The sequence below is a fragment of the Dendropsophus ebraccatus genome, chromosome 11 (assembly GCF_027789765.1).
Source record: "Dendropsophus ebraccatus isolate aDenEbr1 chromosome 11, aDenEbr1.pat, whole genome shotgun sequence".
Taxonomy (NCBI): domain Eukaryota; kingdom Metazoa; phylum Chordata; class Amphibia; order Anura; family Hylidae; genus Dendropsophus; species Dendropsophus ebraccatus.
The window spans coordinates 23,393,496-23,417,574 of NC_091464.1; the positions used below are offsets into that span (position 1 = coordinate 23,393,496).

Sequence of the window (24,079 nt, forward strand, 5' to 3'; positions counted from 1 at the left end):
AAAGCCTCAGTAAAAGAAATATAAAGTCCTGCCTAGAGTTGGCAAAAAAGCACCTACAGGACTCTTAGACTGTGAGAAACAAGGTAGTCCAGTCTGATTAAACTCCTGGTCAGGGTTATGGGAAAACTGAATGGAAAACCAAAAACAACAGAAACATATAGCAAATAAAAATCACATAAGTTTTATAATCACAAAAAAAACCCATAAAAAAACAAACAAACAAAAAGTGTAGTACAAGTATAAGTACAAGCCACAAGTGAGACTCTGGTCACAGCAGAGGAAAGATAAGGGCAGATGAATGACAGATACAACCTATGAACGGTATACATGTAAAAATGTCTTCCACATTAAATTATAGACACACGCCATAAGGTGCATTCAATAAGCAACTTTTTGGGGCTCAGCACAATTCTACATAACAAATAATGTCCCAGTTGCAACAGTAAGATGCATGGTAGGGAACAAAGTGCAACAAAGAATAAAGAGGTAGAAAGTCAGAGGGTGAACCCCAGCCAACCCAACAGACGTTTCGCGTATGGCTTTGTCGAGGGCAGAATGAAGCAAAGTAGAGATATTCTTAATGACAAACTGATCCAGAGTGCTTTGGACTTCTAATTGGGCAAAAGGTTCACCTTAAAACAGGGAAGGGGGAACCTTCGGCCCTCCAGCTGTTGCCAAACTACAATTCCCATCATGCCTGGACAGCAAAAGCTAAGCTGCCTTAAAACAAGACAATGACCCTAAGCACACATCCAAGACAGCATAGGAGTGGCATAGCGACTACTCTGTGTCCTGAGTTGAACCCAATCAAACATTTCTATAGAGACCTGAAAATGTCTGTCCACTGATGGTCCCATCCATTCTGACAGAGCTTGAAAGGATCTAGGAAAAGAATGGCAGAAAACACCCAAATCCAGGTGCGCAAACCTCATATCATACCCAAGAAGACTGGAGGCTGTAATCACTGCCAAAGGTACTTCAACAAAATAGAGTTAGGGTATATGCACACTATGGAAATCCCGCGGATAACTTGCCACGGATTCCGTCGCTCGTCCCCACGCACTCCCACTTCACTCTCCGTCTGTCCCATAGACTCCATTCTATAGTCCATTCTATAGACAAGAGTTGACATGACAATACTTAGGGCAGATGGCGGAATCTGCCTGGGCATAGAATGGAGCCTGTGGGACTGGTGAGACTTTAAACATGAGCGCTGGGCGAGCGACAGAATTCGCAGCAAGTTATCTGCGAGATTTCTGTAGTGTGCATATACCCTAAAGCATTTTTTTATTTTTCGGCCACAAAATGTGAAAAAAGTAGACAGGTCTAAAAAGTAGACAGGTCTGGTCTTTTTGAATGCATTATATATTACGTATACTCAACACCATGGTGAATTGTATAGATGAAATGCTGCAACACACACAACTCATATTTTCCAACTAGTCAGGAAATGGAAATATAATGTCTGACAAGGGCGTGTAGAGGAAGAAAAGGTTTCAATAGAAGAAGCTTAGTAAAAGCTTTAAAGGTTTAAAGAAAACATAGCTAAATGTTTTCCAAGCTATTTTATTATTATGGAACTCCTAGGTTGCTCATGTACATGACGGAGGCCTACCCACAGATATCTGCAGACGTAGTACAGTGGAGTTTGCCATTGGGACTGCCCAAAAGGGAAAGTTAGTATTTTCTGTAGCTGTGTTTTAATTCAAGAAGTCCGGCCATTTTTAAAATTCGGCAGCCAGCAGGAGCAGGGGGGAATTTAAAAACGAGTAGGACCTTACCTTTCCCTCATGCCCGCGATTAGCGGCGGAACCAGACTCGGGGCCCCTGTCGGGCTCTGGGATCTCCGGAGTTGACACGTCACGACCCGGCTGATGGACTGGCCGTTCAGACAGTCAGTGACTGGGACAGAATGTCGCTCCAGTCACTGATTGGACGAGCGACCAGTCCACCAGACAGGACAGGCATTTTCCCCCCGAGTCGTAACATCATCACAACTCAGTCAGAGCAGGTGGTTGTGTTCTTTTTCTGGCTATATCTCCTGATCCCAGTGGGTCTCAGCATTGAGACCTGGTGGGATCAATAACTTATCACATGATTCCCGTCCCGTTCAAAAGAATAGCAGTAGTGGGCGATGCACACCAACAAATAAAGTAAGGAGAGCTGAAGACACAGCTGAGACTAGAAGACTCCTGAAATAGGAGTGTTATCTCTTATGGTGCGTTTACACAGGCAGATTTATCTGACAGATTTTTGAAGCCAAAGACAGGAACAGACCATAAACAGGGAACAGGTCATAAAGGAAAGACTGAGCTTTCTCCTTTTTTCAAATATATTCCTGGCTTTGGCTTCCAAAATCCGTCAGATAAATATGCCTGTGTAAACGCACCATTATTGGCAACACCTGCATAAATGGCGCTGGAGCAGTACAGAAACTGTGTACTGTTTATCCCTAAAGAGGTCAAAGTATATAATGGAGGCAGCACATCCAAAATGAGGTATTTTATTTGCACCAAATATAATATTTCAACCTCTTTTTTAACATGCGGCCTCCATTCTATAATTTATCTGACTATACAGACTGGTCTCCAAGATGTTCCAAGAGACTGTTATAGTGAGCCCTAGGTGCTAGGGACTAGTGCTGAAACTCTGCCCCTTTTTCAAAACAGACGGAAAAGTGTCTAAAATGCATAATAAATGTGGAGAAAGGTCCTGTGCACCACTTTTTCAGCCAAAATTCTGGCAGAGACACATAAGTAAATCTGGGCCAATGTACTCTTGCCCCAAGGGTCAATTTAGAGACTATGTACCTCCATGACCTCTGCTCAGGACACAGACTGGATAGCTGGCGACTTTCCAAGCCTGCTTCTCACTTCCAGTGTTCTGTCCTGATCTAGCTGTTATTAGAGACAAATTTCCCATAACAACAGGTGGTGGATAGCAGAGAAGAGAGACACCTAGTGGCCAGTACTTAAAATCTTTTTTTTCCCCATTGTAAGGCAATGGTAACACAATGTTCATTTTATGACAAGAACGGCCATTTTTTTCAATTAAAACAACAAGCTATCTTTTATTGTGAAATGTGTTGCAGTGAAGTCAATGCAAACAACGGCCGTTGTTCACACAATGTATTGAACAACAGCTGTTGTGTGCTACTGTCGATTATGACATGTCGATTACTTACAGCCATTGTGCATTGATGTTTATGCAATTTTTAATGCAACAACAGACGGTTGTTTTTTTTCCCTTTAAAATCAGTCTTTATTGAATTTTTTTTCCATAACAAGAACAATAATTAAAAGAGCAAGGGAATACATACAGAGGACCAGAAACCCGGAGCCCCTAGTAATATACGAAATCTGTGAGCTCATGACATTGTATTTCTATAGCTAACATACATCACCAATAAAGCATACTTAAGATCCCATATAAAATTATTCATAATACAATCAGCATTGTTGTCATGAACCATACTAAAATGTCCTTACATCATTCCCCAAAAATAAATCCCCCAAACACCCGCCCAACCAACCAACCCCTACCCTGAACATACGAGAAGAGAGAGAGAGAGAGAGCGATGTTCGTATAGAAGAGATTAAAAAAAATAAAAAATGCAACAAAGGCCGTTGTTTGACGCTCAATACAACTGCTGTTGTTTTGGAATGCCAAACAATGTTTTTTGTCCATACGTTTTGTGAACTTAGCCTAAGGAGTAATTTTTGAAAAATGAAGTGAAGCCATGAACACATCCATGTGGCCCTGACAAGCCACAGCCTGAAGTGACCTTTTATCTTCTTTGTAAATGTCCTGTGGGCATGCTCTGTGACCTGTACAGAGGTCACAGAGCATGTTATGGAGTATGACCATAAGCTGTGGTGAAATATAGATCTCATTCGCCTCCAGCTTTATAATAGAAGCGTTACAGGACATGTCAGCCTAATATGAGGCTCAGCGGCCGGTATGAAAACTGTAATATTTCATGATTTTGATTCATATGTCAAAATAAACAACTGAAAAATAACCACAAAAAAGATTATTTTAGCTTAAAAACTTCAATTGAACTTAATTTTCTGGAAATTGATTCTCATTAACCCTGTAAAAGCAATGAAATAAAGCCCAATACCATAACACTGAGCCCGGCTCTACCTCTGTTGTACGCTGCCTGGAAACTATACGGGCCTTTTTATGTTTTCAAAATGATTTTAAAGAAATCAGCTGCTTGGTCTGAAGGGGAAGTACTTGTATTGTAAGCTACGTGTGTTCCTTTAAATGTGTGGATGCATTGCAAGGCTACACTGCACATGGTAGACGTACAGAAATGTCTGTTGCAGAAATATATTCCCTCCATAAGGGGTTGTCTCTGTAGCATGTATGTGGCATATATACTTAGATGTATGATAATGATATCTGACAGCCGCAAGAAAGATCTGCCACACATGAACATAATTATATCCTACTTTTTACTCTTATTCCTCATAAAATAACAATTTTCGAACATTTTTTCAAAAACTCTTTGCTGTATCATTCTAATGCTATAGGCCAGGGATAGGGAACCTTGGCTCTCCGGCTGTTGCAAAACTACAACTCCCATCATGCCTGGACAGCCAAAGCTTTAGCTTTGGCTGTCCAGGCATGATGGGAGTTGTAGTTTTGCAACAGCCGGAGAGACAAGATGCCCTACCCCTGCTGTAGGCTATGGGGGAGATTTATCAAACATGGTGTAAAGTGAAACTGGCTCAGTTGCCCGTAGCAACCAATCAGATTACACTTTTCATTTTCCAAAGAGTCTGTGAGGAATGAAAGGTGGAATCTGATTGGTTGCTAGGGGCGACTGAGCCAGTTTCACTTTACACCATGTTTGATAAATCTCCCCCTATGTTCCCACTTTGGAAACATATCGGGCAAACACAGCTGTCTTGTTAAATAGACAGCTGCTAATAATTATGATAATCATGGTGATTATTAGTGGCCGTCTATGTCACAAGATGGCCACCCTCCCCCCGATATGTTTCCGAAGTGGGAACATAGGCGTACACTGCAAATGTATGATAAAATGACGACTAGGCTTGTTCCCCTGTCTATGGAGAGTGTGCCTACAAAATCAGAATTGATTGGATAGTGTTATGCTACATTTACACGGAGCGATAATTCGCCCAATCGGTCGTTTAACGATTTTGAAGCAACAATTTGTTTTTTATAACGATCAGCGTTTAGACGATTAAATCGTTAGAAAAATCGTAAGAAAATTCATAAGAAAAATTGTTAATGCGATCGTTTTTAAGATCGCTTAAGCCCATCTTTTACATAGGGTGAATCTTTGAAAGACTGTTTACACGAAACGATCTGCAAATATTTAGCGAACGATGAACGACGATTTGAGGACATGTTGAAAGATCAAAATGAACGATTTTTCGCTCGTCACTTGATCGTTTGCCGTGTTTACACCGAACGATTATGGCTCAAATGCGATCGTTATTGCGAAAATTCAAACGATAATCGTTCTGTGTAAATGCAGCATTAGGGTCCATTTACACAGAAAGATTATCTGCAAAAGATTTGAAGCCAAAGCCAGAAATGGATTTGAAGAGAGGAAAAATCTCAGGGTTTCCTTTCTGACCTGATCTCTGTTTATAGTCTGTTTCTGGCTATGGCTTCAAATCTTTGGCAGATAATCTGTCAGACAATCTTTCTGTGTAAATGGACCCTTAATGAGTAGGGTTAAACCCTAATGACAGGGGGAGCGGTAACACCCAGTTGTCAATATATTGATACATGTCAAGGAGGCACAGCATACATAGAATTTTGCAAAGTATAATCGTTCCGTGTAAACGCAGCATTAGTGAGTAGGGTCACACCCTAATGACAGGGGAGCAGTAACACCCAGTTGTCAATATATTGATACATTTCAAGAAGGCACAGCACACAAGAGGGAAAATGTAAGGAATTGAGGGAGTGGCAAATAGAGTGAAGTTGGGTAAATGGTCAAAATGGAGAATGTGTCTGCACTACTATTTCATGTTTGTGGATCAAAAACCTGTGGGACTTGTGGTTCGGTAGCTCAAAGGAAGAAAGATCTGATGTACTTTTTACTCAGTAGTTTGGTCAGTATTTTTTATAACCAAAACCAGGAGTGGAATGAAAACACAGAAAAACTATGTTCACACACTGTTGAAATTGAGTGGATGGCCGTCATTTAATGGCAAATAATTGACTTTAAAAAAAAAAAAAAAAAAAAAAAAAAATGGCTGTTGTTTTGAAATAACGTCCGTTATTTGCCATTAAATGACAGCCATCCACTCAATTTCAACAGTGTGTAAACAAAAGCCTTTCTGTGTGTTTAAACCCCCTCCCGGTTTTGGTTATAAAAAAAACTGGTGAAAATACTGAGCAAAAATACTGTGTGTGAACATCACCTTTCTGTGTAGTCCTCAGCCAGCTCATAACTAAACTACTCAGCTCATTTCTGAGTGATAAGAGACTGCAGTCAGTGCAGACTAGGTCAGAGAGGTGAGGCAGCCACATCGGCCTGGTGTAGGAAGCTTGACCCTCCGAATGCCGTATACTCAGAGTTTTTGCATAGGTGAGAAAACCATCATATGTTAGTTACAACCGGGCAGGCAGAGATTTACAATCCATAGTAACTAGAGATGAGCGAACCGGGTTCGGCTTCGAGTCCATCAGAACCCGATCGTTCGGTATTTGATTAACTGGGGCTGCTGAACTTGGATAAAGCTCTAAGGTTGTCTGGAAAACATGGATACAGCCAATGACTTTATCCATGTTTTCCACATAGCCTTAGGGCTTTATCCAACTTCAGCAGCCCCCGCTAATCAAATGCCGAAAGTTCGGGTTCGGATGGACTCGAGCATGCTCCAGGTTCGCTCTTCTCTAATAGTAACCCTTTTACTTTACTCACATTTTGTAAAAGTGCTACCTTGTGTTAAAATAAATAAATACACCCTCCAACATTCTGCACTCGTGCCCCATAATGACAAAGTGAAAACAGAATTTTAGAATAATAAAATAAAAGAAAAACTAAAATTTCACATAGATATAAATATTCAGACTATTAGCTCGCTCCATTAATCTTAAAGCCAATGTACCACTACATACATCGCTTTTATGTTTTTTACATGAACAGACCGCCACAGACGTCGGGATGCCGCTGCCGCGGTCCTTTCCTTGAACCTCCGCCAGGTTTCTGTGCATGGCGCCGGTCTATTACTGAGCACCGGCCCAGCATGAAGCATTGGGAGCAGGCTCGTCGGCCCCAAGTGTGAAAAAACCCTCTCCCCTCTGTGAGGCGTCTCCATTGATTCTAATGGAGCCGTGTCACAGAGGGAAGGGGTTTTTGTCCCTTTGGGGGCGGTGGGCGCACCCCAAGTTCCCACTGTGTGCGGGAACCAGGTGGTGGTTTAACCCCTTTGCATCCCATGACCTATCTGGTACGTCATGGTGACGTGGGGGGAGTTCAGAGAGGGGTCTGCTTTGAACGGCGCCGCTCCCGGCTGTGATCTGTAGCCGGGAAGTGCCTCTTTTAGCTGGCACGGGTCCCCCTTGCCGCGCCAGCTAATTTAGCATTTCAATACAGCTGTTAAACCTGACAGCTGCATTGAAATGCTTTATCACTCACGTCCCTGGTGTCTAGTGGGACGGACAGTGGCGTAGCTACCAGGGTCGCAGCGGCCCCCCCTCGCCACTGCACTCTCTTGCGACCGCAAGCATAATTTTGCTTGCGGTCACAAGAGTTCTATGTTCCCCGACTGATGCGCGGCTGCCGGGGGTGTCCCGTCCTATCCCCGGCAGCGCGGCGAATCAGTAAGCTCCCTATGCCGGCTGGGGCCCTGACTTCCGGCACAGGAAGTGCACGTCAGAGACGCTTCCTGTGCCGAAAGTCCCAGCCCCGGCGTACAGGGAGTTCACTGATGCGTGGCACTGCCGGGGATAGGACGGGACACCCCCGGCAGCCGCGCATCAGTCGGGGACCGGACCAGGAGGCGAGAGGTTCGACGTGGGAACGGATGGCAGGTGAGTTTTTTTTGTTTTGTTTTTTTGTTATCTGCTGTGCACAGGGGGAGGAGAGGAGGGGGGTAATCTATAAGAAGGGAGGAGGGGGAAGCCATCTATAATGGGGGGGGGGAGAGGGGAGCCATCTATAATTGTGGGGGGGGGAGGGAAGCCATCTATAATGGGGGGGGGGAGAGGGAAGCCATCTATAATGGGGGGGGGGGAGAGGGAAGCCATCTATAATTGTGGGGGGGGAGGGAAGCCATCTATAATGGGGGGGGGAGAGGGAAGCCATCTATAATGGGGGGAGGGAGAGGGAAGCCATCTATAATGGGGGGGGGAGAGGGAAGCCATCTATAATTGTGGGGGGGGAGGGAAGCCATCTATAATGGGGGGGGGAGAGGGAAGCCATCTATAATGGGGGGAGGGAGAGGGAAGCCATCTATAATGGGGGGAGGGAGAGGGAAGCCATCTATAATAGGGGGGGGGGAGAAGGAAGCAATCTATAATGGGGGGGGGGGGGGGGGGAAGCCATCTATAATGGGGGAGGGGAGAGGGAAGCCATCTATAATGGGGGAGGGGGGAGAGGGAGGCCATCTATAATGGGGGAGGAGGGGAGAGGGAAGCCATCTATAATGGGGGAGGGGGGGAGAGGGAAGCCATTTATAAGAAGGGGGAGATGGGAGAGGGAAGCCATCTATAATGGGGGGAGGGAGAGGGAAGCCATCTATAATGGGGGAGGGGGAAGAGGGAAGCCCTCTATAAGAAGGGGGAGAGGGAAGCCATCTATAATGGGGGGAGGGAGAGGGAAGCCATCTATAATGGGGGGAGGGAGGCCATCTATAATGGGGGAGGGGGGGGAGAGGGAAGCCATCTATAATGGGGGGGGGGGAGCCATCTATAAGAAGGGGGAGAGGGAAGCCATCTATAATGGGGGGAGGGAGAGGGAAGCCATCTATAATGGGGGAGAGGGAAGCCATCTATAATGGGGGAGAGGGAAGCCATCTATAATGGGGGAGAGGGGAGAGGGAAGCCATCTATAATGGGGGGAGGGAGAGGGAAGCCATCTATAATAGGGGAAAGGGAAGCCATCTATAATGGGGGGAGAGGGAAGCCATCTATAATGGGGGGAGAGGGAAGCCATCTATAAGGGAGGGGGAGGGAGAGGGAAGTCATCTATAATGGGGGGAGAGGGAAGCCATCTATAAGGGAGGGGGAGGGAGAGGGAAGTCATCTATAAGGGAGGGGGGAGAGGGAAGCCATCTATGGGGGAGTGGGGGGCCATCTGTAAGCAGGGGGGAGAAGGGGATAAGGGGGTATAAGTAAGGGGGGAGAGGGCCTATAAGGAGGCTACACAGAGGGGGGCATATACTATAAGGGGGATCACATAGTGTCAGCCTACCAACTAAATGAGGGCATATAGGGACCAATACAGATGTGCAGTTAGTAGAGAGATAAGGATGGTGCCTAATTGAGTGAGGAGCCTAATATGTTTGTCTGGCAGATTCTGTGGATTCGTGGCTCGGAGAAGTTCTCATAACGGCCCAGGACAGATGGAGGAGAAAATTAAAACGACTCTGATCAGAGAAGACGCCCCTTGTGAGTCACCTGATATAACTGCACTATAATGTATATGGTGTACAGAGCCTGTGTAGGGCTGGGTCAGCCTCTATATGACTGGATGAGGTGATAGTGATCTGTGTACAGTGGATTATTCAGTAGCAGCGGTGGTGTTAGTCAGTATGTGCTGGTAATATTTGTTACTTTTATCTGGTACTGTGTTTTATTGGTCTCAGTATGGATTTGGTCAGTAACAATATGGTGGTGATGGTAGTGGGTGTGGTGTAGCGGTAATATTTCCTTCCTATATACTGGTAATATTGGTCTCAGTGTACAGGATTTGGTCAATAACAGTATGGCGGTAATATGTATGGTGATTAAATGTTCTCTTCCTATAGGCTGGTGTTATTGGTAATATCGGTCTTGGTCGTGAAAAGGGGGGGGGGGGGCCCAAGTTGACCTCTCGCACCAGGGCCCAGGAGACATTAGCTACGCCCCTGGGGACGGATCTCCCCCACGCCCGCACTGCGATCGCGGAGGGGGGGAGATCCGTTCTTCTGCCCGTGCCGGGCCTCAGCGTCGCAATGACGCTGATCCCGACTCAGCAATACATTGCACTGGCCTGCAGCAGGCCAAAGCAATCTATCACCGATCCAATAGATCTTTGCTGTGTATATACACAGCATTGATCTCTATAAAAGATTAGTGCTGTGTATATACAATCCCCCAGGGGGACTTCTAGTTACAGTAAAAAAGTGTTTTAATAAATAAACAAACATGTTTGGTATCACCACGTGTGTAATTGCCCGATCTATTAATTAATCACATTCCTGATGTTACACGGTAAACGGCGTAAGTGCAAAAAAATCCCAAAGTGCAAAATTGCGCATTTTTGGTCGCATCAAATCCAGAAAAAATGTAATTAAAAGTGATCAAAAAGTCGCATATGTGCAATCAAGGTACCGATAGAAAGAACACATCATGGCGCAAAAAATGACATCTCACACAGCCCCATAGACCAAAGGATAAAAGCGCTATAAGCATGGGAATAGGGCGATTTTAAGGAACATATATTTGCTAACAATGGTTTGAATTTTTTAAAAGCCATCACATAAAATAAAAGTTATACAAGTTACATATCGTTGTAATCGTAATGATGTGAGGAACATAGATAACATGTCAGTTTTACCATAGGGCGAACAGCGTAAATGCGAAACTCCCTGAAATCAAAACAAATTCTTTTTTTTTTTTCAATTTGACAGCGCAAATTATTTTTTTCCGGTTTCGCAGCATATGTTATGGAAAAATAAAGCCTGTCATTGCAAAGTACAATTTGTTTCGCAAAAAATAAGGGCTCATATGGGTTTCTAGGTGAAAAAATACAAGTGCTATGGACTTTTAAACATAAAGTGGAAAAAGCAAAAGTGCAAAAACGAAAATTGGCTTTGACCTTAAGGGGTTGAACAAAGGACTGCGGGCTGCGGCAGCCGAATCTCCGCATCTGTTCATGTAAAAAAAAAAAAAAGCAATGTACAGTACCTAGTGGTACATTCGCTTTAAATGGAACAACCAGGACTCTTCCTAGAGCTGCCCAACCAAAGAGTATTTAGAGGGGAGGAGAAGAGACGTCACCAAGACCCCAGTGGTCACTGCCAGAGCAACAAAGGTCCTGGGTGCAAATGGGAGAAATTTTCAGATCAACCATGACCGTTTTTCTAACATCATTTTCACAATTTATCCTAAATGTCACAATTGTACTGCGATTATGCAATTTGTGGTAAAAACAAAGCAATTTTACTGTCATTCGTATCTTTACAGTAAATACAATGAAATTTTTCTCCTGCAAATTCTAAAAAATTGTTACAAAAAAGGGGGCAAAATCTCACTGTGTGAACACAGCCTAAAAATGATCAGCCAACAAATGAGGAAATGCACGTCCATCAGCTGATCGGATTCTTTGTGTGGCCAATAAAATTATCATTGTCGGCCAGGCATCACCTTGTGTAACACAGGGGATAGGTGGCTGCTCAGATCTCATGTGTTGCTCAGCTACGCAGTGAATAGAGCCATGTAAGGGTCATTGTTTTCATAATGTCGGACGTGAATAATGTTCATAAACATTATTTGTGGTTGTTATTCATTGAAAGAAGGACCTCTTTTTGACGGACGCCCCACTGTTTGAACATAGCCATAAGCTGTGGAAAAATTTCAGCCGGTAATGACTTGTGGTACCAATGTTAAATCCCCCTACGACTTACGGCTAAGAGCATTTCCAGAGTGCTACACTGAAGTGTCATTTGGTGGGGTAGTGGTGTGGCCGCTTGGGAGCATCATGATTTAGTACTAGGGATGAGCGAATTCACAGTAAAAAGGAAGCGAATCGCATTGTTAGGATCAGCTGGCATCTTGTCAGGCTGCTGGCTTTGAAGTCCATACTGCTCCAATCCCGGTGTTGGGAAAAGCTGGATCCAGTCCTGGGAAACTTCTACCAGTTTCCCAGGACTGGATCCAGCTTTTCCCTGCACCTGGAATTTTCTGTGACTGATAATCTGGTTCTGGTGAGTGAACTAGAACAGATATAGCAATTCCTGCCATGAATCTGCTGTGTGTGAATTCACCCTACCAAGAACATTATAGTAGAAGATGCTGGGCATAAACATACTGGGGCAAATACAGTATATCAATGGCTTTGCGCCTATTTTTAGAGGAATAATAGAATTTTTCTCCCTAGTTTTATTTATGAACTAGTATTCGACAGGCAAATGGGTTTTTTAGATGCTAATTTTTTTTATTTAATCTGCCTGTTTTACATATTCATCCAAAAATCGGCATAATCTGGGATTAGCACCCAATATATCATTTGTGAAGAGTTGCATAGACTGTTGCAGGCCTAAGTCTGGTCAGTACAAAGTGAATTTGTTTGCAACCTTTTTACTTTTTTGTGACAATTTAGAAACTTTTTTACTTACCGTATTTTCTGGCGTATAAGGCAACTGGGCGTATAAGATGACCCCTGACCTTCAAGAAGATTGTCAGGGGTTTGCCTTATATGCTGGAAAATGTTACCCCTGCCTGACCGCAGCCTTGCTACTTCCCTGGTACTTCCTGTTACTTCCGGAGCCTCTGTCATTCTTCCAAAGCTCTCCCAGCAGCTGAGCGTCTCCGATGAGACACTCGGCTGCTCGGAAGAGCTTCGGGGATCCCCTGTGCAGTCAGTGTACGTCATACTGCATGCGCCGGGAACGGGACAGGAGGCGCGCGGAGGCTGGGATTGGGCCCCAGGTGAGTTAACTGTTTTTTTTTTGTTTTTTTTTGTAGTGGTCGTCCCATACGGTGGGGATGGGGCCATTTTTGAACTCCCCCACCGTATGGGGCAACCATACCCGGCGTATAAGACTACCTCCGACTTCTAAGAAGATTTTTCAGGGTTAAAAAGTAGTCTTATATGCTGGAAAATACAGCAGATACCTTTACTATGGCAGTGCAACATTTTAATAAATCAGTCACAAGATATTGGAACAACATATCCACCCATCCTCATTAGAGGAGTCACACACATTATGTTTATTTTTATTTATTTATTACTATTTTCTTGCGATATTTTTAAGTATGAAAAGACACATAACTCCAAAGTCACAAAGTCGACCTTGTTTTTTTCTGCCATATGTATGACTTCCGGTTACATTTAGGTCAGTTACCACTAATATTCTGGTTTGGTAATTCCCAAGTAGGCATAAATAAAAACCAACAATAAATCAGTCACAAAAAGTCCCCAAAACAACAATGTAAGAATATTTGTGTCCGTCATAGAGGGTTACCATTGTGCCTGCCCTGGCCATTATGTATGTGTATACATTGTTATGTAGTTTGAGGCTTTAAATACAGACTGTTAAAACTTCATGCAGCTTTAAAGGGAAGACTATATGTGTGCACCAGCTATGTCTCGGAGTATAATAGTTTCTTCATGTTTGGGTTAGTGCCCTGATTAATGTCATCTGACATATGAGTATGGGAGGGAAGATGCGTACACAGTTTTATATTGATGTCATGGGAAAAAATGAACTCCCAGCTTAACCTCTTACATACTGTTGCATGGAGTGCGTAAGCCAATGTAAGGTCAATGTAAGGAGTTTTTCCGCTCAATAGTTGGATTTATATGGCTGTAGAATTCTATCATTGACGAGCTTACAATTTCTGATAAAAGATGGACTTTTAAGTCTCTTCATCAAAATCCAGGTGTCATTAACATTGTTTCTATGACAAAGCAAGCGGTTTTCTAACTGCATATGTAATCTACTGGTGGAAGTTTTTAAAGTTGTTTTTTAGGACAATAACTGCATCACCTACAGAACGGACTCCAGGGCGGATCTTGGATTAAAAACAGCTATCTGATGATCCAAGCAGTTTGGGGGGGGAGGGGGTTGGATTGTGGGTACGGAGTCATTTTAAAAATCAGGAGGATAAGTTCTTTATTCAACTCATCTGAAGCAATCTAGTAGATATAACATGTCATCTACTGTTTGTCAACAGGAATCTAGTACATTCACAATTAATTTTAGGAGCTTTGTGGTGTCCACTTGCAGCTATGTACCAGGAACACATCAGGGCACAAAGAAGCTACACAACACATCTGGGTAAAGTAATGCCCAACTGGCAGCCTGGGGCCATATCTGTCCCTTGTGTGATTGATGTGTTAGTCATAGGAAAAGACAATTTTTTTATGGTACAGCTACCTTCCCTAAGATATTGATTGACATGAGTGCACCTAAGTAGTGTTAAGCCAACTTGCCCAAAGGTCGGGTTCGGCAATGTTTGTCCAAACCTAAACAATTGGCATTTGAATCCCGGTGGCTGGAGAAGTAGGATGCCGCTTTAGGGCTACCAGCCAAACTGGATACAGCCTACGGCCAGTATCCATGTTTTCCAGGACTCCTTAGAGTGGCATTCAACTTCTCCAGCCTATGGGAGTCAAATGCTGAGTGTTCCAGTACGGACGATGTCGCCGAACCCAAACTTTTGGCAAATTTGTTAAACATTACTCCTGAGTGTTCCATGATTCAGATGGTACATTGTCCAAGACAAATGCCATGAAAATGTAATCTGGGCACAAAACAATATATGCTTTCAATACATAAAATACAATACAATTTTCATATGGTTTCAGGCCACTGTACTGCATGAACACGATATAACATACAGAGGCTTTGGATATCAGACAAAGTAATAGTTAAACTTTATCATATGATTAAAATGAAGTCACATTTTGTGGCCCAAGATGTTTTTGACTTTTCTTGGAACGTTTCTATTTTAGAGCAAAAAATCTATAAAATACAACTTTAAATGATCATCATTCAAAGTTTTATCCCCACCATACTAGATTACAGTTCTCAATAAAGCATAAAAGATACTAGAGGTTACATATCCACATATGTGATGATATACACAGTCTATAAAGTGAATAAAATATAATGTATTAACAGTCTATAAGTGAATAAATATAGTAATCCTGTGATCTTGATATGGCTGGTTAATAAACAAACAAGTGAACCAGATATACATAAAAACTAACACTACAAAACAACACAACTAAAAAAAAAAAGACTCCATTAAATTTTAGCTTACCATGAAATCATGGGCAAACTCTTCGGATTTAGCTCTTTTCCTCTCGTACCCGTTGATATAACGCTGAATAATCTCCCTCTGCTCCATCTTCTTAGGCCGGCAGTGAATTTGGTCACATCAAGTATATGTTTCTGAAGACCACCAGGCAGCAGAGGCGAGGAGTGTGGTTAGCAAACATCACGACAGCACAAAACAAGTATAAAGTCTTAAGCGGAAGCTATTACTGACAGCTACTTGTGGTCAAGATAAAAAACAGAAATTAACTGGGTCCTACTGCCTTCCAGTTTTCGTATCAGGTTAAGCGAGAAGTTTGGTTATTGTTTAAGGCCTGGGCTCTTTGCTTTGAGGTAGAAAATGTTCGATGTTTGATATTGCAGTAGTTGTTTCACACAGCAGCTGTGAGAACACGTATCCCTCCGAGGGTTGTGCATTTACTCTATGCATGTGATGTGACAATATCTGGTTACCTCTTCCTCTGTCTCATAGACAATGTGTTCTTTGTCGATACAGATCACCAGCAAGTTGCTCATTTGTATATAATCTTGTGCTATTTTGGGGCCACATTACAATACACAGTTTATTATATTATTTACAAATGTTCAGTTTACATATTTGGTTGTTGTTTAGTATATATCATTTTATCGGTTTATTTATCTGTACGTGTTTTGAATTTTGAGGAGCACTGTCTCCTAAAATACCTGTAAACTGAGGGGTTGTCCAACACCTTTAAAGAGGTATTGTGGAGTTTGGAAAAAATGTATAGGTTGCTGGAAATTGAAAAGAAAAAGCTATATTTACCTAGCCCTGCCTGGTCCCCTGCAGTTCCTGTATAGCATTTTCCCGCTTAGCCAATCACAGGTCACAGTGGTGTCCCATCTCAGCCAGAGATTGGTTGAATGGGCAAGTCCTGCCCCAAGTTCTTGTTTTGGAAGCGGGTAGAATACAGTTGATTGGGTCGGGGGCACAGGAGGAAGCCAGAAGACATGGAGTAAGTATAACCCTTTTTTCATAGCTTTAGCAACATATTTTTTATTCTTAAATCTGGGATACACCTTTAAAGTTTTTTTCCACTTAAAGGGAACCAATCAGCACAATTGGGCTGATCTGGTTCCCTGCAGCACTGTATAAAGCCCCTGTACAGCTCCTGGTACATATCGGCCGCGTCTGCAGCATCAGCTTTATACTGGAGAAAATTAAGTTTAATCCCTTGGCGCACGGCAGGGAGAGGGGCGGGAGGTAGTCATCTGGGCAGCTCCCCATCCATCTCTAGTCACCGCTCTCTCTGTCAGCACACTTGGTGGGATGATTGACAAGCAGAGAGGCACCAGAAACGGGCCTCGGCCTGTCAATCATACCCTCCGAGCACGCTGACAGGCAGAGAGCAGTGACTACTCACGGGTGGGGAGCATCTACTAGAAAGGTGATAAATATATGGTCTTATGGGTCCCCTCCAGTGTTGGACTGGCTAACCGGAGGACAGGAAGATCTTCCGGTGGGCCTCCACCCAAGAAGTCAGGCCTAACTAGCACCAGGCCCCCTGATGCTCCGGTCCATAACAGCCGGGCCCCCTCAGCCAGCATCACTGGCACTGGCAGCACCCGGTGGTCAAGCTGGCCTCCCAAGAGCTTCAGTTGTCTTGTGGCGCTGTAATTGCAGACCGGGAAGCCATTGGCTCCCCACCCTGCCAATCACTCTTGCAGCCACAGACATGCAGGTGGGGGGTGGCTAATTGCTGTGGGGTGCTAACTACAGGGGTGATGAGTATTTAACTACCAGGGGACACTACCCATTGGGGGGCTAGCTGGGGGACTACCTACAGAGGTATGCCTACTACGTGGGGAGTACTACTTACTGGGGGGGGCTAACTAACAGAGAGATAACAGGCAGGTTGATGCCTACTACATAGGTTGTGGGGGAATCTACCAATTGAGGGAGGGGAGAATTAGTTACCCGGGGATGCCTAAGGTTGGGAATACTATCAACTGGGGCATGGGGGCTACAATCCAAGGGGAATACCTACAGAAGGATGCTACTTACTGGGGAGACTACATGGTGGATAATCCCTGCACAGAGATTTCTAACTACTATATGGGGGCACAGAAGACATCTATACTGTATGAGCCTGAAGACTAAAATGTGTGTCTTGCAGATTCTGTGGAGACAAGTTGTGGCGGAGAAAAGTCTTCATGATAAACGAGCCAGATATTAGTATGGTGATATAAGTCACTATATGGTGGAGGAGCGGCAATAATATATGCTCCTCATATACTGACATTATTAGTAATATTGGCATTGGTTTATTGGATTTGGTCAATGTGTAATGGTATGTGACAGTATGGTGATAATATGGTAAAATTATAAATATATATTTGTGCTATCCCCTATTTGTGTTGTTCTATCCCCTGCTGGTGCTCATACAAAATTTGATTCTATTTGAATCTATCAGTTTCCTTATCCTGCTCAGAGATGCAGACATAGGCAGGTAGCTGAGCAGAGTGATAAAACAAATGATACCAGTCTCTCAGCTGATAACTCTGAGTACAGATAATGTAGTAGATGTCACTGTCAGTCCTATGTAATACTACAGTATAAATAAGTTAATGCCATGTCGCTTAGCCTGGCTTCATAGGCCACCTAGTGTCAGCAGATGGTAAAAACATCAGCACAGAAGGACAGGGAGGTGTCTTGTACTAAGAACACAAAAAGTCTTTAAAATGTCTCTGTCCTTTAAAAAAATGTCAGAGAAACATGTCAACAGTTTTGATCGGTCCGCGTGTTCATACCCATACCGATTGGGAGAATGAGGATCGATACATTGAATGATTATTTGTGAAATTCTCTGCTTATAAAAAAGATCATCTGTCTTGAGCGTAGGTAAGGTATAGCCTGAGAAGGGGCAGGGAAGGGCATAGACAGTGAGCCCTATTCTGGTCCGACCAGCTGTCCCTGCCTACTTGCCTCAACAGTCTTAGGCGACTGCGGACAACCATGGAGATGGACCCTTCTTGCGATAAGGTTATGACACAGAAGAATGACGAGACAAACTTAGAAGTGAAGTTCACCAGGTGGGGGGCAAAACCAAACAGGCAGCAAGGTACAAAATCAGGATCCAAGAGAACAGTCAGGTGACAAAGCTGAGTTTAGGATGAGCCAAGGTCAGGAAACCAGAAATAGCAGACAGAGAAAGAACACAAGATGCTCAAGCACGCTTTACAAAGAAAGCAAAGGGGGAGTATATATTTGAGGTCAGGGGTCTGGTCCAGAATGTGATTGGAACAGAGGTCCAGAATCCAGCAAGAGTGAGCGAAAAGAGAAGCTGTCAATCATCCAGGCAAAAGAGAGGTTATTTGGCCACAGGGAAGGGATGGGTGTGGTAAGAAAATCAATTACTGAGGTAGAAGGCATAAAGCAGTATTCAGGCTGGTGCAAATGAAACAGACTACAAGCACAAATTCATAGCCAAAAGCACAGACTCAGCCGTACCTTACGGGCAAAGGACCACGCCGAGGTGTGACTTATCATGGACAGGACATCATCATTCCACATAAATGAGTTGCAAGACTTTCAAAAAACAGATACCTCTCTGTGCAGGCCGTATAGGTTGACTGATTTATTTAAAGGTCCAATAACAACACGTTTCGGGGTAAATACCTCTTTGACAGGTTACACAGATATAATATAATAATTATATGTCTGTGTAACCTGATGAAGAGGACTTTAAATAAATCAGCTCACCTATCTGGCCTGCGCAGAGAGTTATCTGATTTTTGAAAGTCTTGGACTTGCGCTGGTCTGTATCACCTGGTATACAGGGGATTTGAACTGGAGCTGTGGTCCTTGATTTGTATAGTTGTTTTGTGCTTTATAATGGTCGTGATTTTGATATGTCACCTGATGAGGTGCTGTGCTTGTTTTTTTTATATTTTGTCAACATAAATGAGTTGATAATTAATGTTTACAATATGTCTACTTTATCCTGCCATTATTTGGTAAAAGTTAATTTACTTATTTTTTTTTTTTAGAATGTTAAAGGTGTGAACTGTACCAAATTTTTATAATACCTGAAGGTGAGATTTGAGGCTATGTTCCTACAAAATAGCCATCATTTTGTGTTCTCAGGCTCAGACACATGACCACTCTTCCTGTGTTTTCTTCACTTCCTGTGATGTCACATTCCCTGTCTGTTTCCTGTTCCTGCCAGTAAAGGGACAGTGACTCATCAGGTGGGTGGGGTTATGCAGCCACATTTATTTAGCCACACCTCTGTAGGAGGAGCTAACATCTGAGCCCAGTAGAAACTGCAGCAGTAAGGGCAGCATGACATGGAGGAGACCAGGAGCTGATAGTTATGTTGTGGGGGGCACAGAGGTTAGCCATGTTGTGGGTGGCACAGAGGTTAGCCATGTTGTGGGAGCACAAAGGTTAGCCATGTTGTGGGAGCACAAAGGTTAGCCATGTTGTGGGAGCACAAAGGTTAGCCATGTTGTGGGAGCACAAAGGTTAGCCATGTTGTGGGGGGAATAGAGGTTAGCCATGTTGTGGGAGCACAGAGGTTAGCCATGGTGTGGGTGGCACAGAGGTTAGCCATGTTGTGGGGAGCACAGAGGTTAGCCATGTTGTGGGGAGCACAGAAGGTAGCCATGTTGTGGGGGGCACAGAGGTTAGCCATGTTGTGGGGAGCACAGAGGTTAGCCATGTTGTGGGGGGCACAGAGGTTAGCCATGTTGTGGGGGGCACAGAGGTTAGCCATGTTGTGGGGGGCACAGAGGTTAGCCATGTTGTGGGGGGCACAGAGGTTAGCCATGTTGTGGGGGGCACAGAGGTTAGCCATGTTGTGGGGGGCACAGAGGTTAGCCATGTTGTGGGGGGCACAGAGGTTAGCCATGTTGTGGGGGGGCACAGAGGTTAGCCATGTTGTGGGGGGCACAGAGGTTAGCCATGTTGTGGGGGGCACAGAGGTTAGCCATGTTGTGGGGGGCACAGAGGTTAGCCATGTTGTGGGGGGCACAGAGGTTAGCCATGTTGTGGGGGGCACAGAGGTTAGCCATGTTGTGGGGGGCACAGAGGTTAGCCATGTTGTGGGAGGCACAGAGCTTAAGAATACTGTGGGAGGCATAGAGGTTAGCTATGTTGCTTTGTAATGTTGGGGTCCTGGGATAACAGATGCATGTATGCCCTCCATGTCTGCATGGATGTTATTACACTCTCCAAAACATTGAGAGACCCAGTGGGGACGGGGACCAATATGAGTGACTACAATCTCTGTACATCACTGCAGAATAGGTCGGAGCTATCTAAATAACGGAACTATGGGGTCGGTTTATCAAAATTTGTGCAGAGGAACAGGGAAACAGTCGTCCATAGCAATTAGTCAGAGTCTAGGTTTCATTTTTAGAGACCTTTTTAAAAATGGAAAAAAGCAATCGGATTGGTTGCTATGGGCGACTGCTCCACTCTTCCTCTGCACGGGCTTTGATAAATCTCCCCCTATATTGTTATTATTGTACAGTGTGAGGGCAGTGCTGCTGCTGTCTGTAATATGGAGAGGAGAGAGGAGACTTCACCTCATGGCAGTCACCATTCTATATATTTTATGCTGAGGTAACAGAATCCTGGCTGATTGAAACCCAAACACACATCTGTAGGATGGCTACTGTAGTGTATATGAAATGAAAGAAAGTTGTTGATCTCCAGCTTCATAAAACGTAATTCTTTATTAGGGTACAAACACACTTGCCGGATCTGCAGCGAGTCCCCTTGCGAGACTCGCTGCAGATCCCGGCTCTATACTTTCAATAGCAGAGAAACTCGCAGCAGGGATGTACATTCCCTGCTGCGATTTTGTCTGCAGCCCGCCCCATTAACCCCCCGTCCGCCAGAGATTATACATTACCGGGTCCCCGCTCCTGCTTGCTTCGGGACAGGAGCGGGGACCCGGTAATGTATAGCCTGGCCGCCCCCCTGCTTCCCCAATCGCATCCTCAGCAGCACTGATCGCCCCCTGCAGGCCCCGGCCGCACGATATACCCCATTCCCCAGCCCCGGCCGCACGATCGCACCCCCCCCCCGGCCGCATTATCGGAGCTGCAGGGAAGGGAAGGGATCAGTGCTGCGGGGGAGGGGGGGGGGGTAGGTCGATCGTGCGGCTGGGGGCTGCGGGGGATCGTGCGGCCGGGGGCTGCAGGGGACTGTGCCCAGTCCGACACTGTGTGCTACAAGAAGTGACGACCGATTGTTTTTTCACAAACCCGCACAAACTGCACCTTGGTTGTGCACATTTGAACATGCCTGACAAAGAAAGCCAGTTACGTTTGTTACTCTGACTCTGTTGATTGCGTAGTGTGCTTGGGGATAACAGATTGCCTATGGTTTGGCCTCTACCAATTATTCCCATTTCGAATAAGAACAAAAATGACGGACAACCTCATTGACCCCTTAATGACGCGGCGTTTAAGTGTAAGTGACCGGAGCATCTCCCGTCACTTAGCGATCGGGACCCCCGCAGCATGTCTGCGGGGGTCCCAATCGCATTTCCTGACTGCCGGAGGTCTTCTCCTTACCTCCGTGTAGTCCTCTGTTCGGTCTTCTAATTCAGCCTGCCACAGGGAGGCTGAATCAGAAGATCACAGATAGAAGGGATCAGTGTTACTCATCCAATATATGTAAGTGATAGTCCCCTAAGGGAACTATAAGGCTAGGTTCACACTACGTATATTTCAGTCAGTATTGTGGTCCTCATATTGCAACCAAAACCAGGAGTGGATTGAAAACACAGAAAGGATCTGTTCACACAATGTTGAAATTGAGTGGATGGCCGCCATTTAATGGCAAATATTTGCTGTTATTTTAAAACAACGGCTGTTATATTGAAATAATGGCCGTTATTTACTGTTATATGGTGGCCATCCACTCAATTTCAACATTGTGTGAACAGAGCCTTTCTGTGTTTTTAATCCACTCCCGGTTTTGGTTGCAATATGAGGACCACAATACTGACTGAAATATACGTAGTGCGAACCCTGTTCACACTACGTAAAAGTACGGCCGTTGTTACCGATGGCAACAACGGCCATACTTTTACCGCGTTGGAACAATGCCTGTTGTTCTATGGGATCCCGGCTGGAGCGTACACACATCATGTACGCTCCGGCCGGGATCCCATACGCCGCCGCAAACAACTGACAGGTCAGTTTCCTGCGGCCGGAATTTAGTGAATTCCGGACGCAGAAAGACCTGTCAGTTCACACAGTGAAGCAAGCGGCTCCGGCCAGAGCCGGCCGATCTCATACGCAGTGTGAACATAGCCCAAAGCCCCTCCCCCAATAAAAGTGTAAATTACCCCCCCTTCCCATTTCATACATAAAACACATAAAAAGTAATAAAGTTAATTAACATATTATATACCATAGCATGCGTAATAGTCCTATTAAAATAAAACAATCCTATTCCTGCAGCGTGAACAAAAAGTGGTAAAAAAAAAACACAGACTGCTTTTTTTTTAATGACATTTTATGTATAAAAAAAGTTAATAAAAAGCGATCAATTCACCCTATAAATGATATTTTGGGGATTCCATCATTCATTTTATGGCAGATTGAAACATGCTATTACAAAGTACACCTGCTCTTGAACAAAACAAGCCCTCACATGACCCTGTAGGTGGAAAAATGAAAGCGTTATGGGTCTTAGAAGGCGAGGAGGAAAAAACGAAAATGCAAAAGTGACAATTGGCCCGGTCCTTAAGGCCATTTCAGGCTCCGTCCTTAAGGGGTTAAGATCATTTTAGGCTCCTAAGGGGTTAAAAAAAGCCTTTATGCCCCACTGTACTGTAAATAATATTTTAATCATGTCAACATAGATTGTGTATTTGCCAATAAACTTACTGTGACATACAACACAATACACCATACACATTTAACTATAAAGTTAAAAAAAACATCATAGACTTGTTCATATCCCAAGGACATCATATACTGTATATACAGTATATATATATATATATATATATATATATATATATATACACAATTTAATCAATACTAGTTCATTGTGGCATCTTTTATTTTTTATGATGTCTGTGCTGTCAGTGTGTTGGATACATGTAGGCCTATACACGGATATTTGCCTGTCTGTGTTATGCTGCGTTTACCATAATTCGCCCGATCCTACGATTAACAATGTCGGAGTAACGATTTTTATTTATAACGATCAGCGTTTAGACGGTATGATAGATCGTACAGAAAATTTGTTTTGCGATCGCTTAAGCCTATCTCACACATTGGTTAAATTGGCAAACGACTGACACAGAACCATCTGCGTTTTTTTTGCGAACGATCAACGACGATTTGAGAACATGTTCAAAGATCAAAATGAACGATTTCTCGCTCGTCGTTTGATTGTTCGCTGCTTTTACACGTACGATTATCGTTCGAATTAGATCGTTATCGCGCAAATTCACACGATAATCGTTACGTGTAAACGCAGCATTAAGCACACAAATCTAGTCAGGATTTATGAAACCTTATGGCAGGTGTGGACTGTTACTACCACTGTCACAACTGTGGCTGCCACCAGGAGGCGCTCATGACATACAGATATGTACAGCTTTCATTGAGTTCTAAATCAGCTATAGAAATTAATATGGAACAAAATGCCCCCTAGTGGTAAGTGCATCACATAGCATACGTATAACCAGATGTGGGCTTATCACATTACCCCTTCTTATATGCTCTTTGCCCCTCCATGCAGCAATCTCTTGTGTTGTTCACTCAGGTGTTGCTGACATTGCTGACTTTTTCAATGTATTACAAAAATACACAAAAGCTGAAGAATTTTTATGCATTGTGTATGTGTGGAGTTTTTGCTCAATAGCCTGCAGGCGCTCGACAGA

At 44.0% G+C, this 24,079-nt stretch overlaps 1 protein-coding gene across 2 annotated transcripts in view; it reads right to left on the reverse strand.

The window, feature by feature from the left end:
* PTPN22 (protein tyrosine phosphatase non-receptor type 22) overlaps positions 1–15,568 on the reverse strand; it is a 67,750-nt gene extending 52,182 nt beyond the window's left edge. For both annotated transcript variants that reach the window (XM_069945712.1, XM_069945711.1), the window contains exon 1: positions 15,190–15,568. In XM_069945712.1, the coding sequence (XP_069801813.1) occupies positions 15,190–15,276 (87 nt within the window). In that variant the 5' untranslated portion in view covers positions 15,277–15,568. The remainder of the gene's footprint in view (positions 1–15,189) is intronic.
* Positions 15,569–24,079: the final 8,511 nt, after the last annotated feature.